Genomic DNA, 22182 nt, shown 5'->3' on the forward strand with positions numbered 1-22182 from the left:
TCATTTAAAACTTTAATTCAAGCTGTAATATACAAAAACAATTTTATAAAATTAACAGTAGGTTCTCTACAGTGCAATATAGACTGCAATGTATTGTGGACAAAGTTCTTGCGAAGAGGCATGTAAAGCTTCTTCCCAGCGCACTACGGTGGGCAATCAATCGATTTGATTGAAAAATGTGTGCTTTCACAGATTTCAATGACAATAATAGTATTCGTTGATCCTTATTCAATCCCGACCAACGTCGAGTCTCTTTGCTGATTTGTATATAAATTAATATAAACCCATGCCCTTTTCTCTTCCCAGCAACCTCTCTCCCACAGAAGGTACGTTGCGAATCTGTCGTTGTTTTATGGGAAGTGCTCGTCTGAGCTCCAATCTCTGGTCCCCCTCCCTCGCCAATCTTTCACGAAAAACACCCGTCTAGCTGAAACCACTGTCAGTAATTTTCCCCACTCTTTATCTGTGCCTAAATCAAAACGTAGATTTCATGAACAAAGCTTCTTTCTTAGAAGTGCACGCCTGTTGGACTCTCTTCCGTTTGCCTGTTTCCCACCTGACTACAACTTGGATGTCTTCAAGTTCAACATAAACAAATTCCTGATAAACCGCCCCCTTAAGTAAGACACTTTATCAGATCTCTATTACTAACGATTTTTTTTTTTTTTTTTTTTTTTTACACAGTGATCACCACTTATCAAGGCCCGGAAGCCACTCAGGGATAAGGGTTATTGCAAGTACATTACGTTAGTGTGGAGATTTGATGAAGTGTTTACTTAAGGGGGCGGTTCATTAGGAATTTGTTAACATTGGACTTGAAGACATCCAAGTTGTAGTCCGGAGGGAAGCAGGCAGACGGAACAGAGTTCCACAGGCGTGCAGTTCTAAGAAAGAAGCTTTGTTCATGGAATCCGCGTTTTGATTTAGGCACAGATATAGAGTGGGGGAAATTTTTCACAGTGGATTCAGCTAGACGGGTGTTTTTCGTGAAAGATTGGCGAGGGGGGACCAGAGATTGGAGTTCAGACGAGCACCTGCCATGAAAATAACGATAAAACAAGGATAGGCTCGCAACGTCTCTTCTGTGGGAGAGGGATTGCAGGGTAGAGAAAAGGGCATCCCCCACTAAACCACGAAGTCTATTTTGTACTCTGTCAAGGCATGATAGGCTGTTTTTGGCAGCTCCTGCCCAGATATGGCAACAGTATTCCATCCTTGGACGTACTTGGCTTTTATATAGATAGAGAATTGCATTAGTGAGATATCTTCTGGAGCGGTAGAAGGATCCCACCATCTTTCCAGCGACCTTGGCAACAGACCTGATGTACGTGTTCCATTTCAACGATACTACGATATTATCCCATTGATTACTGTACACGCAATAACCCTTATCCCCGAGCGGCGTCCGGGCCTTGATAAGTGGTGACTTCCATGTAAAAAAAAACAAAAACGAAAAGGTAAAAAAAACAAACGTTTTCTTATATCGTGAGTATGATTGTTAACGCATAAATCATTTTTTTTTTAATTGGTAATGGTTACATGCTATTTACCTTCCATTTTATTTTCGTTAATTTTCATTAAAAAACAAAAAAAAAAAAAATATATATATATATATATATATATATATTTTTTTTTTTTTTCTTTAGTATTTTTTCTACCTTATCGTTTTTCGTAATTTTTTGAGATATTCATTGCTGTAACGTGACTATTAGGTAGAGACCATTGGTTTGCTTTGAAATTCAATATTAAAAATTTTGAATTTCGCTATTATAGTGTAGTTGCACCAATAATTTAAATAAAATCAATGCTGAAGAATGTCAGTTTACTTTGATATTCCTCTATAGAAATTTTTTGCCAAGAATTCATAATTAAGGAAAAATAAGGCATATTCTTCAGGTGATGATGCGAAATCGCTCGCAACAATTTGTAAAGAAAGACAATAGAAAACAAAAATAAAATAAAATGTTTATTATTATAATTGTTAGACAGTCTAACGTCAAAGAATGAATATTGAATAAGTTTGTGCTAATAATGTTTGACAAATCTCGTGTCTGTCTTTATCGGGTAATGTTTACAGATCGCGATCAGATAAGAACGCGAAAAAAATTAGTATCGGCATTAAAAATTGTTCTATGTAGTTGTTTTTGTTAAACAGTATTCATTTATATTATTTTTAAAAAAAATATTAAATGAAGAATCATTTCGAATTAAAAATTCTAGTTTCGTTTTTAGATAAACACGACATCAGGTCAAATTCGGTGGCCATTTTGTTTTAATTTAGCTTATTTATATAATGTTGGCACATTTCAAGCGTGCTTTTCTCAATTTTACATGCAACATACTAAATGGGTTTTAAAAGGAAATGATTGCTTCTTCACTTATTAATATTTAACAAAAACAAACTATTTTAAATGCCTATGCAGAATTTTTCTTGCGTTCTTCCCTGGTCGCGACCTTTATCGTCTAAATGTGTAACGTGGTTACCGTCGCTACAAACAAACAAAAACAAATAAATCCAACCTAAATCCTTTTTTTTTCTGTTTTAGTAAAAGACATTTGTTACCGTTATTTTCCAAACTATGCCTGCTTTTTTTTGGGGGGGGGGTACTGTTCATTTCGTCTGCCATGGGATTAACAAAACCTTGCCGTCTCGATACCAGCTTAAAAGCTTCTTGCCGCCACCACAGGGCCATACGTCTATCTCACCAGGTATGTACTTTCCTTCTCTCCTCGGCTACATGCTGGCCATAGCCAGCCATTTCTCGCCTTCAACTGTCACGTCCATCTTTTCTCAGCGCTCACTTTGCTACCCCGTAGAGTATTTTCTCTCTCTGTCTCTCTCTCTCTCTCTCTCTCTGTGTTTTTCTTTCTTGTGTCTGCATGACTTACACGTTATTTTTTATTCACATTTTAATCGACTATTTCTTGAAATAAAAAATGCAATAGTGAAAGTACGATACTAAATTTTAAAAAATAATTGGGGACCTGAAGAAGCTTGCCCCCACTTTATTTTTTTTATTTTCATCTTTTTTTCTTTCAATTTTTTCATCAGCTTATTATTGAACGGACACTAGTCTACCAAATTATCAAAAAAAAAAAAAAAAAAAACGAAAAAAAAAGTCATTACTTTTTGTAGGGAGTGCTCAGCAGCTCAGTGTCTAATGCAACGTTAACCCATTTTAGAACCACCCGGAGTTTTTAAGCCAAATTTCGCGAATTTAGCATCTATTTTTTTTTTTAACCAGTATAGCCTTTTTATCAGGGATTATTTAAAAAAGCGAAATAAAAACAAAGCTAAACTACTTAAAAAAAATATATATATAGATTTTCGAAATTTGGTCTAAAAATATCGAGTGGTTCTAAAATGGGTGATCGATTTATTAGAACATTGCATTAGAAACTGGGCACACCTTTACAAATATTTAAATATTGAGTTTTTGTTGTTGTTTTTCATTTTTATTATAATATAGTAGACTAGTGTTCATTCGATAATAATCCACAGAAAAAATTGAAAGAAAAAAAGACGAAAATAAAAATAAATAGAGAGGGAGCAAACTTCTTCAGACCCGCCAAATAATTTAATTACGAAATTAAATCCAACAGAATGCATTTCGATTTTTTCCATAAACAAGTTAGCTATTTTAAACTTTTCTTTATAGTCGAACACTTCGTGAAATTTAAAAGTAATTTGAAAGCATTTAAACTGTCAAATAGAAAGTCATTTCTTGCTTTAAAATTCTTAGCAAATATTTATGCACTAAAAGAATGAAAGTTTTAGAAGCCATTACAAGTTATAACTTTCTTTTCAAAACCTTATCGTGATGTGTGTGTGTGTAATCTATCACACTCCGTTTTAGTTTCTTCGTAAACCAGTTAATTGTTTTATTTATTTGGTACTTATGCAGAATACGGATCGACCATGTTGAAATACTAACGTTATTATTTAGAAATTCATTCTTAACATGGAAGGGGAAGGCGTTTTATAAGTATCCTGTACTTTCACCTAACAATTTAATTTTTAGTGTAAAAATAGAATTTAACTTGAAGATCCTATCTAAAAAAAAATTGCACGGTCCGCATTCTTCCATAAATCAGAGTCCATTTTCTGTAGGCTATTTTTGAACCCAGTCAACGACGGGTACTTTTGCTAGTATATATATATATATATATATATATATATATATATATATATATATATATTACTAGCAAACGTACCCGTCGTTTCATGAAAAACTTTCCCGTTTTCATTAATTAATCGAAACATTCCCAATTCAATAATTACGGATATATGTTCTCTTTCACTTTCTTTATTTACTTTTTTTCATAGTTCTTTTCGGAAGTATATACATAGTTTAATTTTTTTATTATTATTTATTTCTAACTTCGGTCATAGTTTAAAATACTGATTTCTCCCCTGGATTTGAACGACAGGTGCGCGAAATAAAATGGCGTCTCCAGTTTCGTCGATACACTGTAGAAGCACCTTTTCTTTAATAGGATGAATTAATTCAATAGTTCATGGCCATTCCAAATTTGAAAGGAATTTAGAAGCATTGAAACTGTCGAATAGAAAGTTTCTGTTTACTTGCCTCCCAACAATGGCAGAGTTTGACACGAGATCAGTTTTTAATGTAGGGAAAATTCATCTCTCCAAAAGGAGCACTCTGAATTGTGACAAAAATAAAATAAAATTTACTCAGTCTAGAAGAATTTCTCCTTCGCTGATAAGGTCGAGAACAGATACTTTGGTCCCAGCTCGAAGCAAATCCTTATAACTAAATGGTTTGAGAGTTATTTATGTGTAATCATTTTGTACATAAAGATTAAAACAGTACCTTAATAAAATTAGTTATTGTTTTATAATAATTTGGTTGAATTAATAATTGTAATAACCAAATAATTAAAATTACATTTTCGTCCTAAATTGTAATTGTACAGTTTAATGGAACTTTTATTGAAATACTTTCTTGCATTTTAGTCGTTATTTTTATTGTTATTTTTTATAAGATTTTTTTAATAACATCTTAACATTTTTTGAATTATCGATTCGTACATATTTCACCTCTTTTTGTCTTTTTAAATTTGTTAAATCTCGTTGTTTTGTTCATGGAGATTGTCGAAAACTTTTCGTGCATATTTATTTTAAAGTAAACAAGTCCTTTTGCAAAAACAAGTAATACTAAAGTCAACAGGCTAGATTTACAAGACTTTAAGAATTAAATTAAATTTTCATCTCTGCACATTAAAATCAACACTCATTTTTATTTTTATCCAATATTTTATTAGCGAAAATAAAGAGAAAATATGCGAGATATTTTCTACAGTCAGTCACTATACTATAATGAAATACATATATGCGCTAGAAACACATATGTTTAGGAGAACACGAACGACAACGTTTAAAGTAATAAATAAATAGATAAAGAAAAATAGTCATTATAATAAAATAAGAAATAATTGTTTCCTTGAATTGATAAGATTTCAACTTTACTTGCAAGTATATTACGTATGAACCATGCTAAAATAACCTTATTATTTAGAAACCCATTCTTAACATGTTGAGGGGAGGGGGACTTTTTAAACATACATGCTTAATTTGATAGACAAAAGATACCGTAAAAAATTGGTAAAACTATACAAACACCGTGACAGCGAATTAACCCTACCCCTAACCCTAACCCCTAACCCTAACCCTAACCCTAAACCTAACCCTAACCCTAACGCTGTCACGGTGTTTGTATAATAATACCAAAAAATTAATTTAACTTGAAAGTTTTATCAAAAAAAAAAAAAAAAAAAAAAAAAAAGCACGGTCCGTATTCTGCATAAGTATCGTATATTCAAGCAATGTAAAAATAAGAAATTTTATTATTTTGTGGGGGGGGGGATTAAGACGTTAACTATAAATGCGTAAAATTTTTTTTTTTTTTAACTCCAAATTAATATTGAAAATAAAGGCAAAAATTTACAATAACATAATTTTACGGATTTTCATTTACCAATATAATTCGTGTAGGCCAAGAAAAAAAATCGAATGCTGGGATGAAAATCTACAATCTACGGAATGTCGCCAGCGATCACGTAACATCATGTGTAACCGTGTTTGTTTGCAGAATTGCATTCGGAATTCCGTATGTAATAACAAGTCTGTCGGCGTGATTGATAATCACACGTTATTTATACCTTACCTTTTAAGCTTTTTTTTATTATTATTATTTAAGAATCTGGTATTCATGCACTTATTGATCCGTGCTGAAATAATAACGTTATTATTTTAAAAGCCATTCTTAACATGGGGAGGGTGTTTTGTACATATTCTGTACTTTAACCTTACAATTGAATAAAAAAAATAACATATAATAAAACTTTAATTGAACTTGGAAATACGATTTTTAAAAACAATAGCGTGGGTCACTGGGTGAGTAAGTGCATTTAGCACCAAGAACCTTTATCTTAAAAAAATATAGAAAACAAAATTAAATATAATCTGTTGTTTAAACAAAAAAACATTACGGTAATTGGGGCTTTTTTTTTTTTAATAAGTAATTGTCATGTCGAAAATAGTAATATATTTCAAAAATTCATCGAGTAGAAAGTTAGGTAAATGTTTACTTTAACTACAACAGACCACCACCACCACCAACCAATAAAATTTGGGTTTTTTTTAAATTAAGTTTTCACGAGCAGTTTACAAAAACATTTTTATTTTTCGTTTTTTATTTTTGCAGGGGGTGGGGGTTATTAAATTATAAAACTTGTACAACATTTAAGAGGTGCTTACTGCTTCTGCCCTACCCCCCAATGTAAACAGAATTTTTGTGAAAAATTAAACAGTTCTTCTGCTCGGTGTCGGCGCGTTACTTACGGTAAAACGGTGGGGGTGGGGGCGGAAAAACGGTAAATTAAACTGTAAGCACTTCTTAAATGTTGTACAAGTTTTATAATTGAATAACCCCCTCAAAAAAAAAAAAAATGAAAAATAAAAATGCCTTTGTAAACCGCTCGTGAAAACTAAATTTTTTTAGATCAATTAAAAAGCATCAAAAACTACTTAACACAGAAAAATGAACCACATTTCCTTGTTTTTGAAAACTTGTTATTTCAAATGTCTGCTAAAAATTTCTTCCGCAATGTGACAAGTCACCTTACTACGCGCGTCCATGCGCGAACGCATCATGTAAGCATAGCATAAACGATGGCGGCGCCGGCGGCGGTGTTGGCACAAAATATTGCGAGGGTTCAGGGGTTAATACCATGCAAACGGTAAATTTGCGACGAGTTTGAATATTAGATTCGTTGTCAGCGACCCCGAAAACCTACGAAAAACAAATTTTATTGGTTGGTGTTCTGTTGTAGTTAAAGTAAACATTTACCGAAAATTATTTCTAGTAAAAAGTAATTTTTATGGAAAATTGGGTAAAAGTGTACATTTCTTAGATGTTATAAAGTAGACGATAAAGAGTTCATACACAGGGAACATAACTCGGAACGCAAATTTTAGTTTATATTTTAATCGCGACCAACATGACGATAGATTTTTTTTTTTTTACTCTAAACACAATAGCAGTTGTTTGACTCGATGAGTTTTCGCAATTTTTTTATACATTATTATTTTCGACATGTCAATTAAGTACGTAATATTGTTTTTTCTTAAAACGAAACATTTTTTTTAAAAAAACGAATCTGTCGACCCTATCTTTACAAGCACCCGATAATCAGTGTAAGGTAAGGACGGTCGAAGACCCATACCGAAAACAACTTTAGTAGAAGTTAAGTGCCCCCAATAATGCCGGGTTAAGCAGAGCTTGGAGGGTAAAGAAACTGGAATTTTAGGAAGATTTCTTCTCATTCCAGTAGTAGTAACTGGACTCATGAAAATCAATTTCAAAAACTACCTGGCAAATATATCTGATGAACCAAGTGCAAGAGAGATTCAAACAATTGCACTTAAAGGAACGGTCAAAATCTTTTTAAAATCTCTCGGTTGGAATATCTGAGAGCGGGCGAATGTTTGGCATCCAGTAGGATGCCCCATCCCCAGCTTGAACAAACTGATAAGATTTTTTTTTAAAGGAGGGGAGGGGATAACGTTGACAATGGCTAAAGGGAGATTAATACTTTCAAGTAAATTATTTACTCCCCCACCAAAATCTTTTTTAAAAAATCTATTTTTAGATGCTTGTGTGATTTTACGAGTTTGCCAGACGGACTTAGGGTTAGTGATAAAAAATTAGTTAACGAGACTTTAGCATGGCCCAAAAATGGAAGATCTTTTTACGTTACAAAATATTTATCTGATCACCCACTCTAAATTCTAAAATAATTGCTTTTAAGGAGGCTTTTTCGGCACTTGTACATTTTAACATTATTTGTTTTTTTTTTATTTTAGGAGAGTTCCGTTCGCGACAAGAGAAGAGTTAACAAAGCCTCCTCCCCATCCTACGCCCATCTTAAGAATGGCTTTCTAAATTTTCACGGGGGTGTTAAAATGTACAAGTACTGCTTTTTTTTTTTTTTTTTTCAGGGTTTTCACACGTAATCACCTAAAAAATACAATCTCATTTTTCGGGATCAAGGGGGTGATTTAGCTTTTCATGTAATAATAATAATAATAATAATAATAATAATAATAATAATAATACGATAATTAGTACAGACGCGGTCAGGGCCTCTTATAGTCATATGTCCAGTCGTCGTACTTATACCCAAAACAAATGTTGGTAATAACTAATGTCAATGACAATGATATTGTTAAATCCTTAAATAACGACGATGACAGTTATTGTCAAGTAACAACATTAACTACATAATTTAGGGATTACTTGTCATTCGTCCTCTTAATACAAACAAGATGATTACACACACAGACACACACACACACACACATTATTTGTTAAAATGAAATAGAATTAAAATATAACTTACGCCTCGTAACAAAGTTGATTTAATCCATCGAATCATGTTGAATTTATTTTCTCTTTCCTTCTTGGAGTTAAATAAATGACTTATTGGTGCTGATGCTTTTTTTTTTTATGCGAACTTTAGGTAGAGCGATATTTCTTGAGAAAGCACTCCGTCCCAATATTTAAAAAATATATATATGTATATAAATAAAGTAAAGGTAGGAGTATACTGATATGTATAAGTATGTATGCACACAACGGGCAGATATAGCGACACAGTTCTTACAGAATCAGAAGAATGTTGCGATAATTGGTACTGCCATTTATTTCATGGCAGCAAAAAAGGCAGAAGTCGTCCGGACAACCACCTTGGTCTGACTCGTCTTCTCAGAGAGTTATATCCACCCTTCATCCCTTTTCTTTACCTGTCCAAGAGAAAAGACTCCGACGACAACAACCAAGGAGATGAGGACGTTGTTGTTATTGTTGTTGTTTTGAAGAGGATGAATGACGATGATAATGATGATGGCGACGACGATGATGATGATGATGATGATGATGATGATGATGGTGGTGGTGATACTTCTGGTGTCTTTGCAGTGATAATAATAGTGGCTGCAACCCAACAACTCCCCGTGGTCCGGATTACATGCATCCCATCCAGATTTGGCAAGAGCCGATCGACAAGTTGCCTTATTTTTCGATATAACTATGTCTTTCGCAATAATCCAACTACCATCAGTAATAATGATAATACTTCTTCTTGTAAGAATAGTACGAGTACTACGGTAGTCGTCTTCGAATAGTAGTAGTAGTAGTAGTAGTAGTAGTAGTTATATTTTATCCTAAACATAGACAGATGCAACTATAAGAAAGTGCAAGCGCGTGCTTCCCATCAGAGAGAGAGAGAGAGAGAGAGAGAGAGAGAGAGAGAGAGAGAGAGATAAAGAATAAGATTGAGCCGACTGACCTCTCTCCCGCGTTCTGACGTCATTGTTTCTGTCGCGTTGTGAGAGTGACAGTAATCCAATATTTTTCTTTCTTAAAAATAAAAATCTATGTACACATTTTTCTACTTCATAGGCGGAAGTGGAATATGATTCCGTCCAGTCCTAGAAGACCACCATCCCAGGCATTGCTACCACCTACGGTTTCCTTTGGTTCATCATCACCCCTAAAGGGAATACCGATGCAATGCAGTCCGATCAGTGCAGATTTTGCACCCATTTAAAGTCCACCTCCACGATTCAGTTTTGGAGAACTAGATTCCCCACTATAAACTGACCGCGTGTCTAACCTTTGTGCGAGGAGGACAAATTAATAAATGGCCTAATTTTTCTCTTTATTGTTTCGTTGTGCATTTCCAGGCCCGTGGGCTAAATTAATCGTATATTTCAGCGAATTAGTAACAATAAACAAGCAGCAAGATGCATACTATCTTGTCGGAAATAAAAATCCTGTTTAACAAATAATTGTGTAGAATTATTGCACTTTTATGTTAATGTTTATTTCTATGTGATTTTATTATTTTCATTGTTTGTGTTTTGTGATTTTTATTTTTAGTACACACGCACACACGCACAAATAATAATAATAATAATAATAATAATAATAATAATAATAATAATAATAATAATTATTATTATTATTATTATTATTATTATTATTTGTACTCACTAGGAGTTCTCACACAGGTCATCATCAGAGATTACTCACTGATATTAACTGGTGGTATTTCTTGGAGTCTGGGTGACAACAAGGCTCCTCAGATTCTAGTACTCTTCACCTCTTTCGATAACCTTTGCAAACAAATTTGCATTATCGGAACAGCTGTTTGCCATTGACCTCTTGCTAGCAAAGACCATTGATCTTCACTGAGATTTGGGTGGTAATAAGCCTCCTCAAGGTCGCAGTCCTGTTTGCTCTTCAATAAGTTTCCAGAGTTTTTCCAGAGTTGCGCCTTCAATAAGTTTCCAGAGTTTTTCGTATGGTCACTTTTATTTATAGTACACACATGAAAATCTAATCCCCTTCAAAATAATCTCTTCCGGCTGCAATGCACTTGTTGTACCGTTCCAACAAGTTCTGGAAGGCCCATGGAAATCCTCTTGTGTGAACGTGTCAATGTCCCTTGTCACACGTTCTTTCATTTCCTCAATTATCTCATCACGACAGCCTCTAAGGATTTCCTTTTGTTTAGGGAATAACCAAAAGTCACAGGGAGCAAGGTCTGGACTATAGGGAAAATAAGGAACTGTCTTGATGCCAATCTTCCTCAAATAGCCTTTGACAAGGATCGAACATCCTTGGGACAAATTTCACATCTTTAGTTCCTTGCGAATAATTGTGTGTACAATTCCCACACTGACATCAAACTGTGCATTGAATGGATCTTTATAGACATTTGACGGTTTTTATCCATAAAATTCTTTATTTGACCAATCAACTCTAGTGTTCTGACTTCCTTACTCCTCCTACACCTCTCATCATCCCTCACAGACTCCCTACCTTCCTTGAATTTGAAAAGCTGACACTCAATTCATGCAAGATGGTCCAAAAACAGTCTGAAGCATTCCATACATTTCTGTGATATATTTTCCAAGTTTAAAATCATTCTTCTGAAGTGTCCTCGCGTCCAAACTGCATGTTTGAAATTCACCAGTTTTGAAAATGAGGCTTTAGTAGGGTGTATTCCAATTTCTGCTGTAGCTGTTCATTTGAACCTGAAATCATAAAAATTGGTCATAAGATGTATAGCAATAAAATACTGAATTTTCAAGAGTCTATGACAATTTTAAATGCCTATACAAAAAAGTCTTGAAACTTATTGAAGGCACCTCATATCCAGTAGAGGTCTGGTTAGTGCTTTTCTCTCCATCCTCCTTGATTCAGTTTTACTATTTAGTGTGGGGCCAGTCGATGCCGACACTGCAATATTTAAGGAGGAAGAGATAATTAACTTACAATTTTGCAGTTTCAGTTTTCTTGGTTCCATGTGGTGTTCCTCTATCTTTTTGTTTTACTTCTGCTGTAATTTCTATATGTCCGGTTAGTGCTTGTTACTAATGTAGATTAGTTTCTGCACTCAAGAGTTTTCCTTATGATTTCAGCTGTTTTCAGAATTTACTGTCTGTTGTATAGTCTCAGTCTTCTCCTTGATTCCGATTTCCCCTAATCTTTTTCCCAAGTTCTTTGAGACTGTTCTTAGTGTTATTACAATTATTGGTATCATATTGATTTTCTTCAGGTTTCATATTCCTTCCAGTTCTTTGGCAAGTTCAGCATAGTTTTTCTGTCTCATTAAGGATTTTATCATTTATTTTCTGTAAATGTCAAAAGTACAAATATTAACCCAGAAATAAACAATTGGGCACAAGGTCAACTCCAAAATTATGGAGGCGAGGCCTGTAGTTATCTTTATCACTGTACCTTTTTACTTGTCTAAAAGGTATTCCCAGCTAAAATTCTCACTCACAACGATAACTCTGGGGGCTGTCCTACTTACTGTTTCCAAATCAAATCAACGTTGTTTCTTTTTTTTAATTATATAACAAAAAAGATTGATCGTTTTTTTACTTACAAATAAACAAATTCAACAAGAGTAGAAAAAGATTTCATAAGGGAGGGGGGGCCATTAAAAAAGAAAAAAAAATGTTAATAGGGCCCTCCCAACTCTCGCTAGATGACAGACCACCAATTGTTTTTCAAGCTTGATCTTTGCCATTTGGTCTGTTGAGACTGCAAAATCTACAATTTGGCAGTTTGGAATTGACAGCCATGTTTACTTTCAAAAGAGTTTCTGATGGGCAGCTAATCTGTACATCTGATGTAGCTAATCTGTATATCTGATGAAGCTAATCTGTACATCTCATGTAGTTAATCTGTACATCTCATGTAGCTAATCTGTACATCTCATGTAGTTAATCTGTACATCTCATGTAGTTTATCTGTACATCTCATGCAGCTAATCTGTACATCTCATGCAGCTAATCTGTACATCTGATGTAGCTAATCTTTACATCTGATGTAGTTAATCTGTACATCTGATGCAGCTAATCTGTACATCTCATGTAACTAATCTGTACATCTCATGTAGTTAATCTGTACATCTCATGCAGCTAATCTGTACATCTCATGTAGTTAATCTGTACATCTCATGTAGCTAATCTGTACATCTGATGTAGCTAATCTGTACATCTGATGTAGCTAATCTGTACATCTCATGTAGCTAACCTGTACATCTCATGCAGCTAATCTGTACATCTCATGTAGCTAATCTGTACATCTGATGTAGCTAATCTGTACATCTGATGTAGCTAATCTGTACATCTGATGTAGCTAATCTGTACATTTCATGCAGCTAATCTGTACATCTGATGTAGCTAATCTGTACATCTCATGTTGCTAATCTGTACATCTCATGCAGCTAATCTGTACATCTCATGTAGTTAATCTGTACATCTCATGTAGCTAATCTGTACATCTCATGTATCTAATCTGTACATCTCATGTAGTTAATCTGTACATCTCATGTAGTTAATCTGTACATCTCATGTAGCTTATCTGTACATCTCATGTAGTTAATCTGCACATCTCATGTAGCTAATCTGTACATCTGATGTAGCTAATCTGTACATCTCATGTAGCTAATCTGTACATCTCATGTAGTTAATCTGTACAACTCATGTAGCTAATCTGTACATCTCATGCAGCTAATCTGTACATCTCATGCAGCTAATCTGTACATCTGATGTAGCTAATCTGTACATCTCATGTAGCTAATCTGTACATCTCATGCAGCTAATCTGTACATCTCATGTAGTTAATCTGTACATCTCATGCAGCTAATCTGTACATCTCATGTAGTTAATCTGTACAACTCATGCAGCTAATTTGTACATCTCATGCAGCTAATCTGTACATCTCATGCAGCTAATCTGTACATCTGATGTAGCTAATCTGTACAACTCATGTAGCTAATCTGTACATCTCATGCAGCTAATCTGTACATCTCATGCAGCTAATCTGTACATCTCATGTAGCTAATCTATACATCTCATGTAGTTAATCTGTACAACTCATGCAGCTAATTTGTACATCTCATGCAGCTTATCTGTACATCTCATGCAGCTAATCTGTACATCTGATGTAGCTAATCTGTACATCTGATGTAGCTAATCTGTACATCTCATGTAGCTAACCTGTACATCTCATGCAGCTAATCTGTACATCTCATGTAGCTAATCTGTACATCTGATGTAGCTAATCTGTACATTTCATGCAGCTAATCTGTACATCTGATGTAGCTAATCTGTACATCTCATGTTGCTAATCTGTACATCTCATGCAGCTAATCTGTACATCTCATGTAGTTAATCTGTACATCTCATGTAGCTAATCTGTACATCTCATGTATCTAATCTGTACATCTCATGTAGTTAATCTGTACATCTCATGTAGTTAATCTGTACATCTCATGTAGCTTATCTGTACATCTCATGTAGTTAATCTGCACATCTCATGTAGCTAATCTGTACATCTGATGTAGCTAATCTGTACATCTCATGTAGCTAATCTGTACATCTCATGTAGTTAATCTGTACAACTCATATAGCTAATCTGTACATCTCATGCAGCTAATCTGTACATCTCATGCAGCTAATCTGTACATCTGATGTAGCTAATCTGTACATCTCATGTAGCTAATCTGTACATCTCATGCAGCTAATCTGTACATCTCATGTAGTTAATCTGTACATCTCATGCAGCTAATCTGTACATCTCATGTAGTTAATCTGTACAACTCATGCAGCTAATTTGTACATCTCATGCAGCTAATCTGTACATCTCATGCAGCTAATCTGTACATCTGATGTAGCTAATCTGTACAACTCATGTAGCTAATCTGTACATCTCATGCAGCTAATCTGTACATCTCATGCAGCTAATCTGTACATCTCATGTAGCTAATCTGTACATCTCATGTAGTTAATCTGTACAACTCATGCAGCTAATTTGTACATCTCATGCAGCTTATCTGTACATCTCATGCAGCTAATCTGTACATCTGATGTAGCTAATCTGTACAACTCATGTAGCTAATCTGTACATCTCATGCAGCGTATCTGTACATCTCATGTAGTTAATCTATACATCTCATGTAGCTAATCTGTACATCTCATGTAGTTAATCTGTACATCTCATGTAGTTAATCTGTACATCTCATGTAGTTAATCTGTACATCTCATGTAGTTAATCTGTACAACTCATTTAGTTAATCTGTACAACTCATGTAGTTAATCTGTACATCTCATGCAGCTAATCTGTACATCTCATGCAGCTAATCTGTACATCTGATGTAGCTAATCTGTACATCTGATGCAGCTAATCTGTACATCTCATGTAACTAATCTGTACATCTCATGTAGTTAATCTGTACATCTCATGCAGCTAATCTGTACATCTCATGTAGTTAATCTGTACATCTCATGTAGCTAATCTGTACATCTGATGTAGCTAATCTGTACATCTGATGTAGCTAATCTGTACATCTCATGTAGCTAACCTGTACATCTCATGCAGCTAATCTGTACATCTCATGTAACTAATCTGTACATCTGATGTAGCTAATCTGTACATCTGATGCAGCTAATCTGTACATCTGATGTAGCTAATCTGTACATTTCATGCAGCTAATCTGTACATCTGATGTAGCTAATCTGTACATCTCATGTTGCTAATCTGTACATCTCATGCAGCTAATCTGTACATCTCATGTAGTTAATCTGTACATCTCATGTAGCTAATCTGTACATCTCATGTAGTTAATCTGTACATCTCATGTAGTTAATCTGTACATCTTATGTAGCTTATCTGTACATCTCATGTAGTTAATCTGTACATCTCATGTAGCTAATCTGTACATCTCATGCAGCTAATCTGTACATCTCATGCAGCTAATCTGTACATCTCATGCAGCTAATCTGTACATCTCATGTAGTTAATCTGTACATCTCATGCAGCTAATCTGTACATCTTATGTAGCTAATCTGTACATCTCATGTAGCTAATCTGTACATCTCATGTAGTTAATCTGTACATCTCATGTAGTTAATCTGTACATCTCATGTAGTTAATCTGTACATCTCATGTAGTTAATCTGTACATCTCATGTAGTTAATCTGTACATCTCATGTAGTTAATCTGTACATCTCATGCAGCTAATCTGTACATCTCATGCAGCTAATCTGTACATCTGATGTAGCTAATCTGTACATTTCATGTAGCTTATCTGTACATCTCATGCAGCTAATCTGTACATCTCATGCAGCTAATCTGTACATCTCATGTAGCTAATCTGTACATCTCATGCAGCTAATCTGTACATCTGATGTAGCTAATCTGTACATCTGATGTAGCTAATCTGTACAACTCATGTAGCTAATCTGTACATCTCATGTAGCTAATCTGTAGATCTCATGTAGCTAATCTGTACATCTCATGTAGTTAATCTGTACCTCTCATACAGCTAATCTGTACATCTCATGTAGCTAATCTGTACATCTCATGTAGCTAATCTGTACACCTCATGGAGATGAAAAAGAGTTTTCAGTGAGTAGCTGATCTGTAAAATTCTTGGACTTTTGCAGGCAAAAAACGAAGATCTTTCTCATGCAGACATGAAAAATATGTGCAGGAATTCTGGGAGATCCAATATTTTTATGCAGCAATTTCAGTTTCTTATTTGTTGCCAGCTGGACGTAACTCCATTTAATTGGTTAGTTCCTGTCACTAGTAAAACCTTCCAATTTTCTTTAGCCACACCTTTACATTATATAAAAAATATTGCAACAGACAGTTTCTTTCCTTTTTTCTAATTATTATGATGTCCAGTCTTCTTGCTTGGATGAGTTTATCTGTTTGTACCTACATGTCCCATAAGATTTTGTGGTTTTTGTTTTCTCCGGTTCATGCTTGTATAATCTGTCCACATGTTCGAGGTACAGTAGTTTGTAGAGGTGCCAGTGAACTGCCCTTCTTTGGGCTAGCTTGTTTTATTCACTTATTGTGTGGTTTACTGTTTCATCTCTTTGTTCACAGAGCCTACATTTACTCTTTTCCTGTGTTTTATCTATTTTAGTTTTAATGTGGTTAGTTCTAATCGTGTTGTTCTGTGCAGCTGTCAGTAGCGATTTTGTTTCACTGTTCATGTGTCCTTTTCTTAGCCATGTCAGTGTGTTTTCATGGTTCTCTTTTTTTGTCATTCTTATAAATTGTCCATGTAGCTCTTTCTCTTCCCACTTGTTTTATTTTTTGTTTTTTGGTTTCGTCACTTCCTGCATTGTTCTTTTTGATGGTGTCTCTTGCTGCAGGGATCAATATTTATGTGTACCGACTTGTGTACTTTTCCAAGTCTTTTCTTGTGCTTTCTACACAGTTTTATACACTTATCAGTTCTCTTACCCCTTTGTTCCTTATTATGTAGAGTCGGTAAGTATCATCTTTCATGTGTAATGCATTGTGCATTGTCATTAGTTTTCTCCTTATCTGATTAAGATGCCTTTTTTCATCCAGCCTATGAATGGTCCAGAGTATCTTAGTAGTGATACTGCACAGGTGTTTATCACAGTTCGGAATTTCTGAGGTGAGGATTATTTGCATTATTTAGGTTCTTCAGACTACAATTCTCATCTTGAGTATTATTTGCACAAGATTTCGGTTCGACCATCTTAAGGTGTATTTTGTTGAACTTGGGAAATTTTCTGTCAAATTTGAGAATCTTTCTGTCAAACTCGGGAATCTGCATGGAATTCTGAATGGAACCTTTTATTTAATCCACAGGGGGTAGCATGCACTTGTTCCATTAACTATGACTGGGTAAAAGTCCTAAGTAATTCACAATTGTATTTTTGGGGTACTTGCACTGAGGATTGAACCTTCAATCTCCAGGAATATAACCTTTACAACTGAATTTTAAGTACTGCATTACACACAAGTACACGTGACGCAATGGATAGAGTACTTGTATAGTTTTGTTCCTAAAAGTTTCCTTGTTCTTTGTTATGGCATAGGGTAAATGGCATCCTTCATAACAGTAAAAAACCATGGTAATAAATCACATCGATGGAGAGACAAAACAATGGTTAGCGGTTAACAATGTTTATTGATGTTAACATGACGATTACATAAAAATATATACTCAGATGGGAACAGATTGAATTAAAAATGTCTCTGCTATGAAGAACGATGTTTGTTCCTCCATTGTTCCAATCACAGACTGTGCCGCTTCTCGTGCTGCTCTCATGGTATTCTCGTTCCTGTGTTTCATACGAGAATCCCAGGGACCATTCCACGGTTCAGTGGAAACAACTCTTCTCTGAAAATGTAGGAGTTATTTCCCTTAGATTGAATTCTTAGATTCGTTCTAATTGTCATCCGAACATCTCCCCTTTTAATTATATCACTTGTATGTTTTAAGTTGAGGATCCACCTGTAAGTGTTGTGGTGGATAACGGGTGTGAGCTGACTTCTGGATGTTTGGGTCCTGCATCCCAGCTTCAGTGCTCTGAGAAGCTTCTGGTGGTTGTTGAAGCAAGTTGAAGGTGTCCAATAAGATGTTTAGAGGAATAGAAGGATCTTTTTGTACTTCGTCTGGAAGATGTGATGGTCGCAGTTGGTTAGCGTCTCGAACCCAAATTGGATCTTGGACTTTTACCTTGTACGCTACATTTCCAGTTCTTTGTATAATATAACTTTGAGTCCATGAGCCCTTGTTTTTGCAGTAATCCTTTGCTAGGACTTGTTGACCCGGACAGAATGTTCTTTGGACAGAACCATGATCGCGGTTGTACTGCCGTTCCATTTTTGTGTTCCTATTGATGGGATGATGTGGTTTTGGACATAGTACATCAATGTGTAATCGGATTTTCCGATTCATCGAGCATTCGGCTCGTGAGGTACTGTTTGGTGTGTCAGGGTTTGGTATTGCCCTATAGCTTGTCAAGAACGTTTCCAGAATTTCCCATGCATACCCTTCTCCCCTGAGTTTTAAAAGGGCTCTTTTAAAGGTATCCACAAGTCGTTCGACTTGACCGTTCGATTGTGGGTGGAACGGTGCTGTGCAAATGTGGTTGATACCATTTTGGTTCACAGAAGGTGAAGAACTTGGCTGAGTTAAAAGTAGTGCCATTGTCAGAGACCAAAGTCTTGGGAATGCTGAACCTGCTGAAAATCTTCTGAAGTTTGGAAATTGTTTCCTCAGAAGTGATGCGGCTCATTTGAAATATTTCGGACCATTTGCTGTAGGCGTCTACAATAAGGAGAAAAAATTGCCTATCGATGAGCCCTGCAAAATGTATGTGGAGGCGTGACTAAGGAGAATCTGGAGCAGGCTATGAAGAAAGTACAGACTTCCGAGGATATTTAGCTGATAGCTGACATTTACTGCAAGTGTGTGCAAGATCTTCTAATTGCTTGTCCATATTTGGCCAATAGATAACGTGCTAACACTTTCATTCGACTGGTGCCTTGGTGTCCGAAATGGAATTGCTTTAAGACCCTGTTTTGCAGTGATGAGGGAATGATAACCCATTCAGCAAGGAGAACTATACCATCAACTTCAGATATGGAAGATTTCCGTTGGAAGAAAGGTAGTAGCAGGTTGTTTGGGGATACTTTTGGCCACTTGGTATGGTGATAGCAGAAGACTTCTTGAAGTAGAGTGTCAGAAGCTGTGGCTTCTTTAATCATATCAGCAGTGACTGATAGTTCACGTATTGTAGCTTTGAGTGTTGATTGTGAGGAGCTCCTTGGAGTCCTCATCAATGTCAATTTGTAAGAACGCATCCGAGAGGTCAATTTTCGTGAAACACGTCCCACCATTGAGCTTGACAAAAAGATCTTCAGGGATATTAATTTAATGTTGAATAGAGACTGTTGTTCCCCGAAAATGTCCGTTAAAATAAAATTTACAAACCTTTCGTTTTCTTTGGTACCCAATTTCCAAATCAACAAACGTGGGGAATTCATGGTAAAAGGTGTCCTTCCAACACGAAAACCAAGCTTCAAACATACGACGTCGTAAGCGAATTCTGTAATTGCATTCGCAAGCTCAATACTGGATGAAAGATCCGTTCTCTTGTGACTGGAATTTTTGTGTTAAAGTCGTTATCAGATTTAATTGAGCTTGCTCGAATTGTTCTTGTTATTGGTTTAGAATTTGTTTAAGTAATTCTGCGGAGATCGACATTTTTATTTATTTTTATTTTTCCGCGTGTTCGCCGAAAAAAAATATTGGAAAAGGATTTTTCGCTTCTTCTCATGTGCTCACGAGAAAAAAAAAATGTTTTAGAAGATGTTTCTCCTTTTATTTCTTCCCTCGTGTGTTATGGAAAGAAAGAAAAATATTTCAAAAGATTCCTTGTTTTTTTTTTGTTTTTTTTTTCGTTTTTGTTTTTTTTTATATATTTCTTCGTGTGTTCACGATAAGAGAAAAAAAAATTTCAAGATTCTTTGTTTTCTTTTTTTTTTAATTATTTCCTTATTCTTCGTGTGTTCACGAAAGAAAAAAAAATGTTAGAAATTTTCCGTTCTTGTTTGCAATTTACGAGGGTAATCCCCCCTTTTTTTTTTTTTTTTTTGGCAAATCTCTGAGAGTGTGTGTTTTTTTCTCTTCTCAGCACGTGTGATTCTTGTCTGATTTTGATTTGTTGAGTTTTAATCTCATCTCGTCGCCACTCTCTTATGACGTGGGTAAATGGCATCCTTCATAACAGTAAAAAAACATGGTAATAAATCACATCGATGGAGATACAAAATAATGGTTATCGGTTAACAACGTTTATTGATGTTAACATGACGATTACATAAAAATATATACTCAGATGTCCCAATCGCAGACTGTGCCGCTTCTCGTGCTGCTCTCGTGGTATTCTCGTTCCTGTGTTTACATACAAGAATCTCAAGGACCATACCACGGTTTAGGGGAAGCAACTCTTCTCTGAAAATGTAGGAGTTATTCCCTTTAGATTGGATTCTTAGATTCGTTCTAATTGTCGTCCAAACATTCTGCTACGGTACTTTTTTCCAATTTTTTTCTTTCATTTCTGTAGATTTGAGTGTGTCCGCTTCCAAAACTCTCAAAGATTTATAAGTCTCATGTCTACTAAGCGCCCTCATTTGCTTTTGGTTGGGCACTTCCATGCCCTTTGATGTCTCTAGTTCCCCCTTTTCATCTCTAGTACTGCACACTTTTCCATTCCAATGTCCTGGCTAAATATTTTGGTTTTAATTCATCAGCTTTTCCAGTTCCTTTTTGCTTTTTGTAAATAGCTTCAGGTCATCCATATACATGAGGTGGTTTATTCTTTGTTCTGTGTTCGTAAACTTGTACCCGGCATCATATTTCCTTAGTATGTAATTGAATGGCATCATGGCTATGATAAACTGTAGGAGAGATAGAAAGTCTCCTTGGAAGATGCGTCTCTGTATTCTTATCTCAGTCATGTGTCTTATCCCCAGCTATCAGTCCCAGTTTCCACGTTTCCATCGTTTTCTTAATAATATTAATAATCTTATCAGATATCTTGTACATTCTTAAGCATTAGGCTTTCTTGTATCTATGCCATGGCCATGTTCTTTTCCCTGTTTTCACCTCTTTCAAGATCTTTTGATCTATATATAAATCAAGTATTCCTCTTTTTCCTTACCGAGTGTTAAGAAAGTTGTAGATCTGTTTGCTCAGTTATACCGCTAAGATTTTCCACCTGGTTAGTAAGTAGTTTATCGATCTGGAGTTGTTTTTCAGCATCTTTTTGCATTATCGTAGTTCTTCATCTGATCATCCATTCTGATACTTCTGTTTTGAAGATACATCCTCTCAGATTTTGCATGTCTATCATGTAGTGCCGTGAATTTTATTATTATTATTATTATTATTATTATTATTATTATTATTATTATTATTTTCTCATGTGTCCAAATAAAATGTTATGAGCAGAAAAGTATTTCATGTATTGATTTTCAGTATTTATTTCAACAGTGCTCAATACATGAGTAAAGCTAGATAGTAAGTTATGAAAATATATGCCAAGTAAGCTACACAGAATCGCCTGCATTTTATTCCCGTAAGGAATCGTCAGGCTAAAATGCATAGAATTTTTGCTACCTAGTGTTTTTATATATCCATGTGGTGTTTAGTTTAGCTAACTAACCATTTAGATTTAATTTTCACTAGCTAATGGCCAGGCTTCATTCAGGCAAAAGTTTGCCTGATATTTAC

At 35.1% G+C, this 22182-nt stretch overlaps 1 protein-coding gene and 1 long non-coding RNA gene across 3 annotated transcripts in view; one reads left to right on the forward strand and one right to left on the reverse strand.

Moving 5' to 3' along the window:
• The window catches only part of LOC145295970 (uncharacterized), a 295111-nt gene extending 286048 nt beyond the window's left edge, over positions 1-9063 (reverse strand). For both annotated transcript variants that reach the window (XM_080141898.1, XM_080141896.1), the window contains exon 1: positions 8926-9063. In XM_080141898.1, the coding sequence (XP_079998024.1) occupies positions 8926-8961 (36 nt within the window). In that variant the 5' untranslated portion in view covers positions 8962-9063. The remainder of the gene's footprint in view (positions 1-8925) is intronic.
• Positions 2546-22182, forward strand: part of LOC145295974 (uncharacterized) — a 114138-nt gene continuing 94501 nt past the window's right edge. Inside the window, exon 1 of the long non-coding RNA XR_013869930.1 lies at positions 2546-2709. This is a non-coding gene — a long non-coding RNA (uncharacterized LOC145295974). The remainder of the gene's footprint in view (positions 2710-22182) is intronic.

This window comes from Euprymna scolopes, chromosome 16 (assembly GCF_053919585.1).
Source record: "Euprymna scolopes isolate OS-2025 chromosome 16, ASM5391958v1, whole genome shotgun sequence".
Classification (NCBI taxonomy): domain Eukaryota; kingdom Metazoa; phylum Mollusca; class Cephalopoda; order Sepiida; family Sepiolidae; genus Euprymna; species Euprymna scolopes.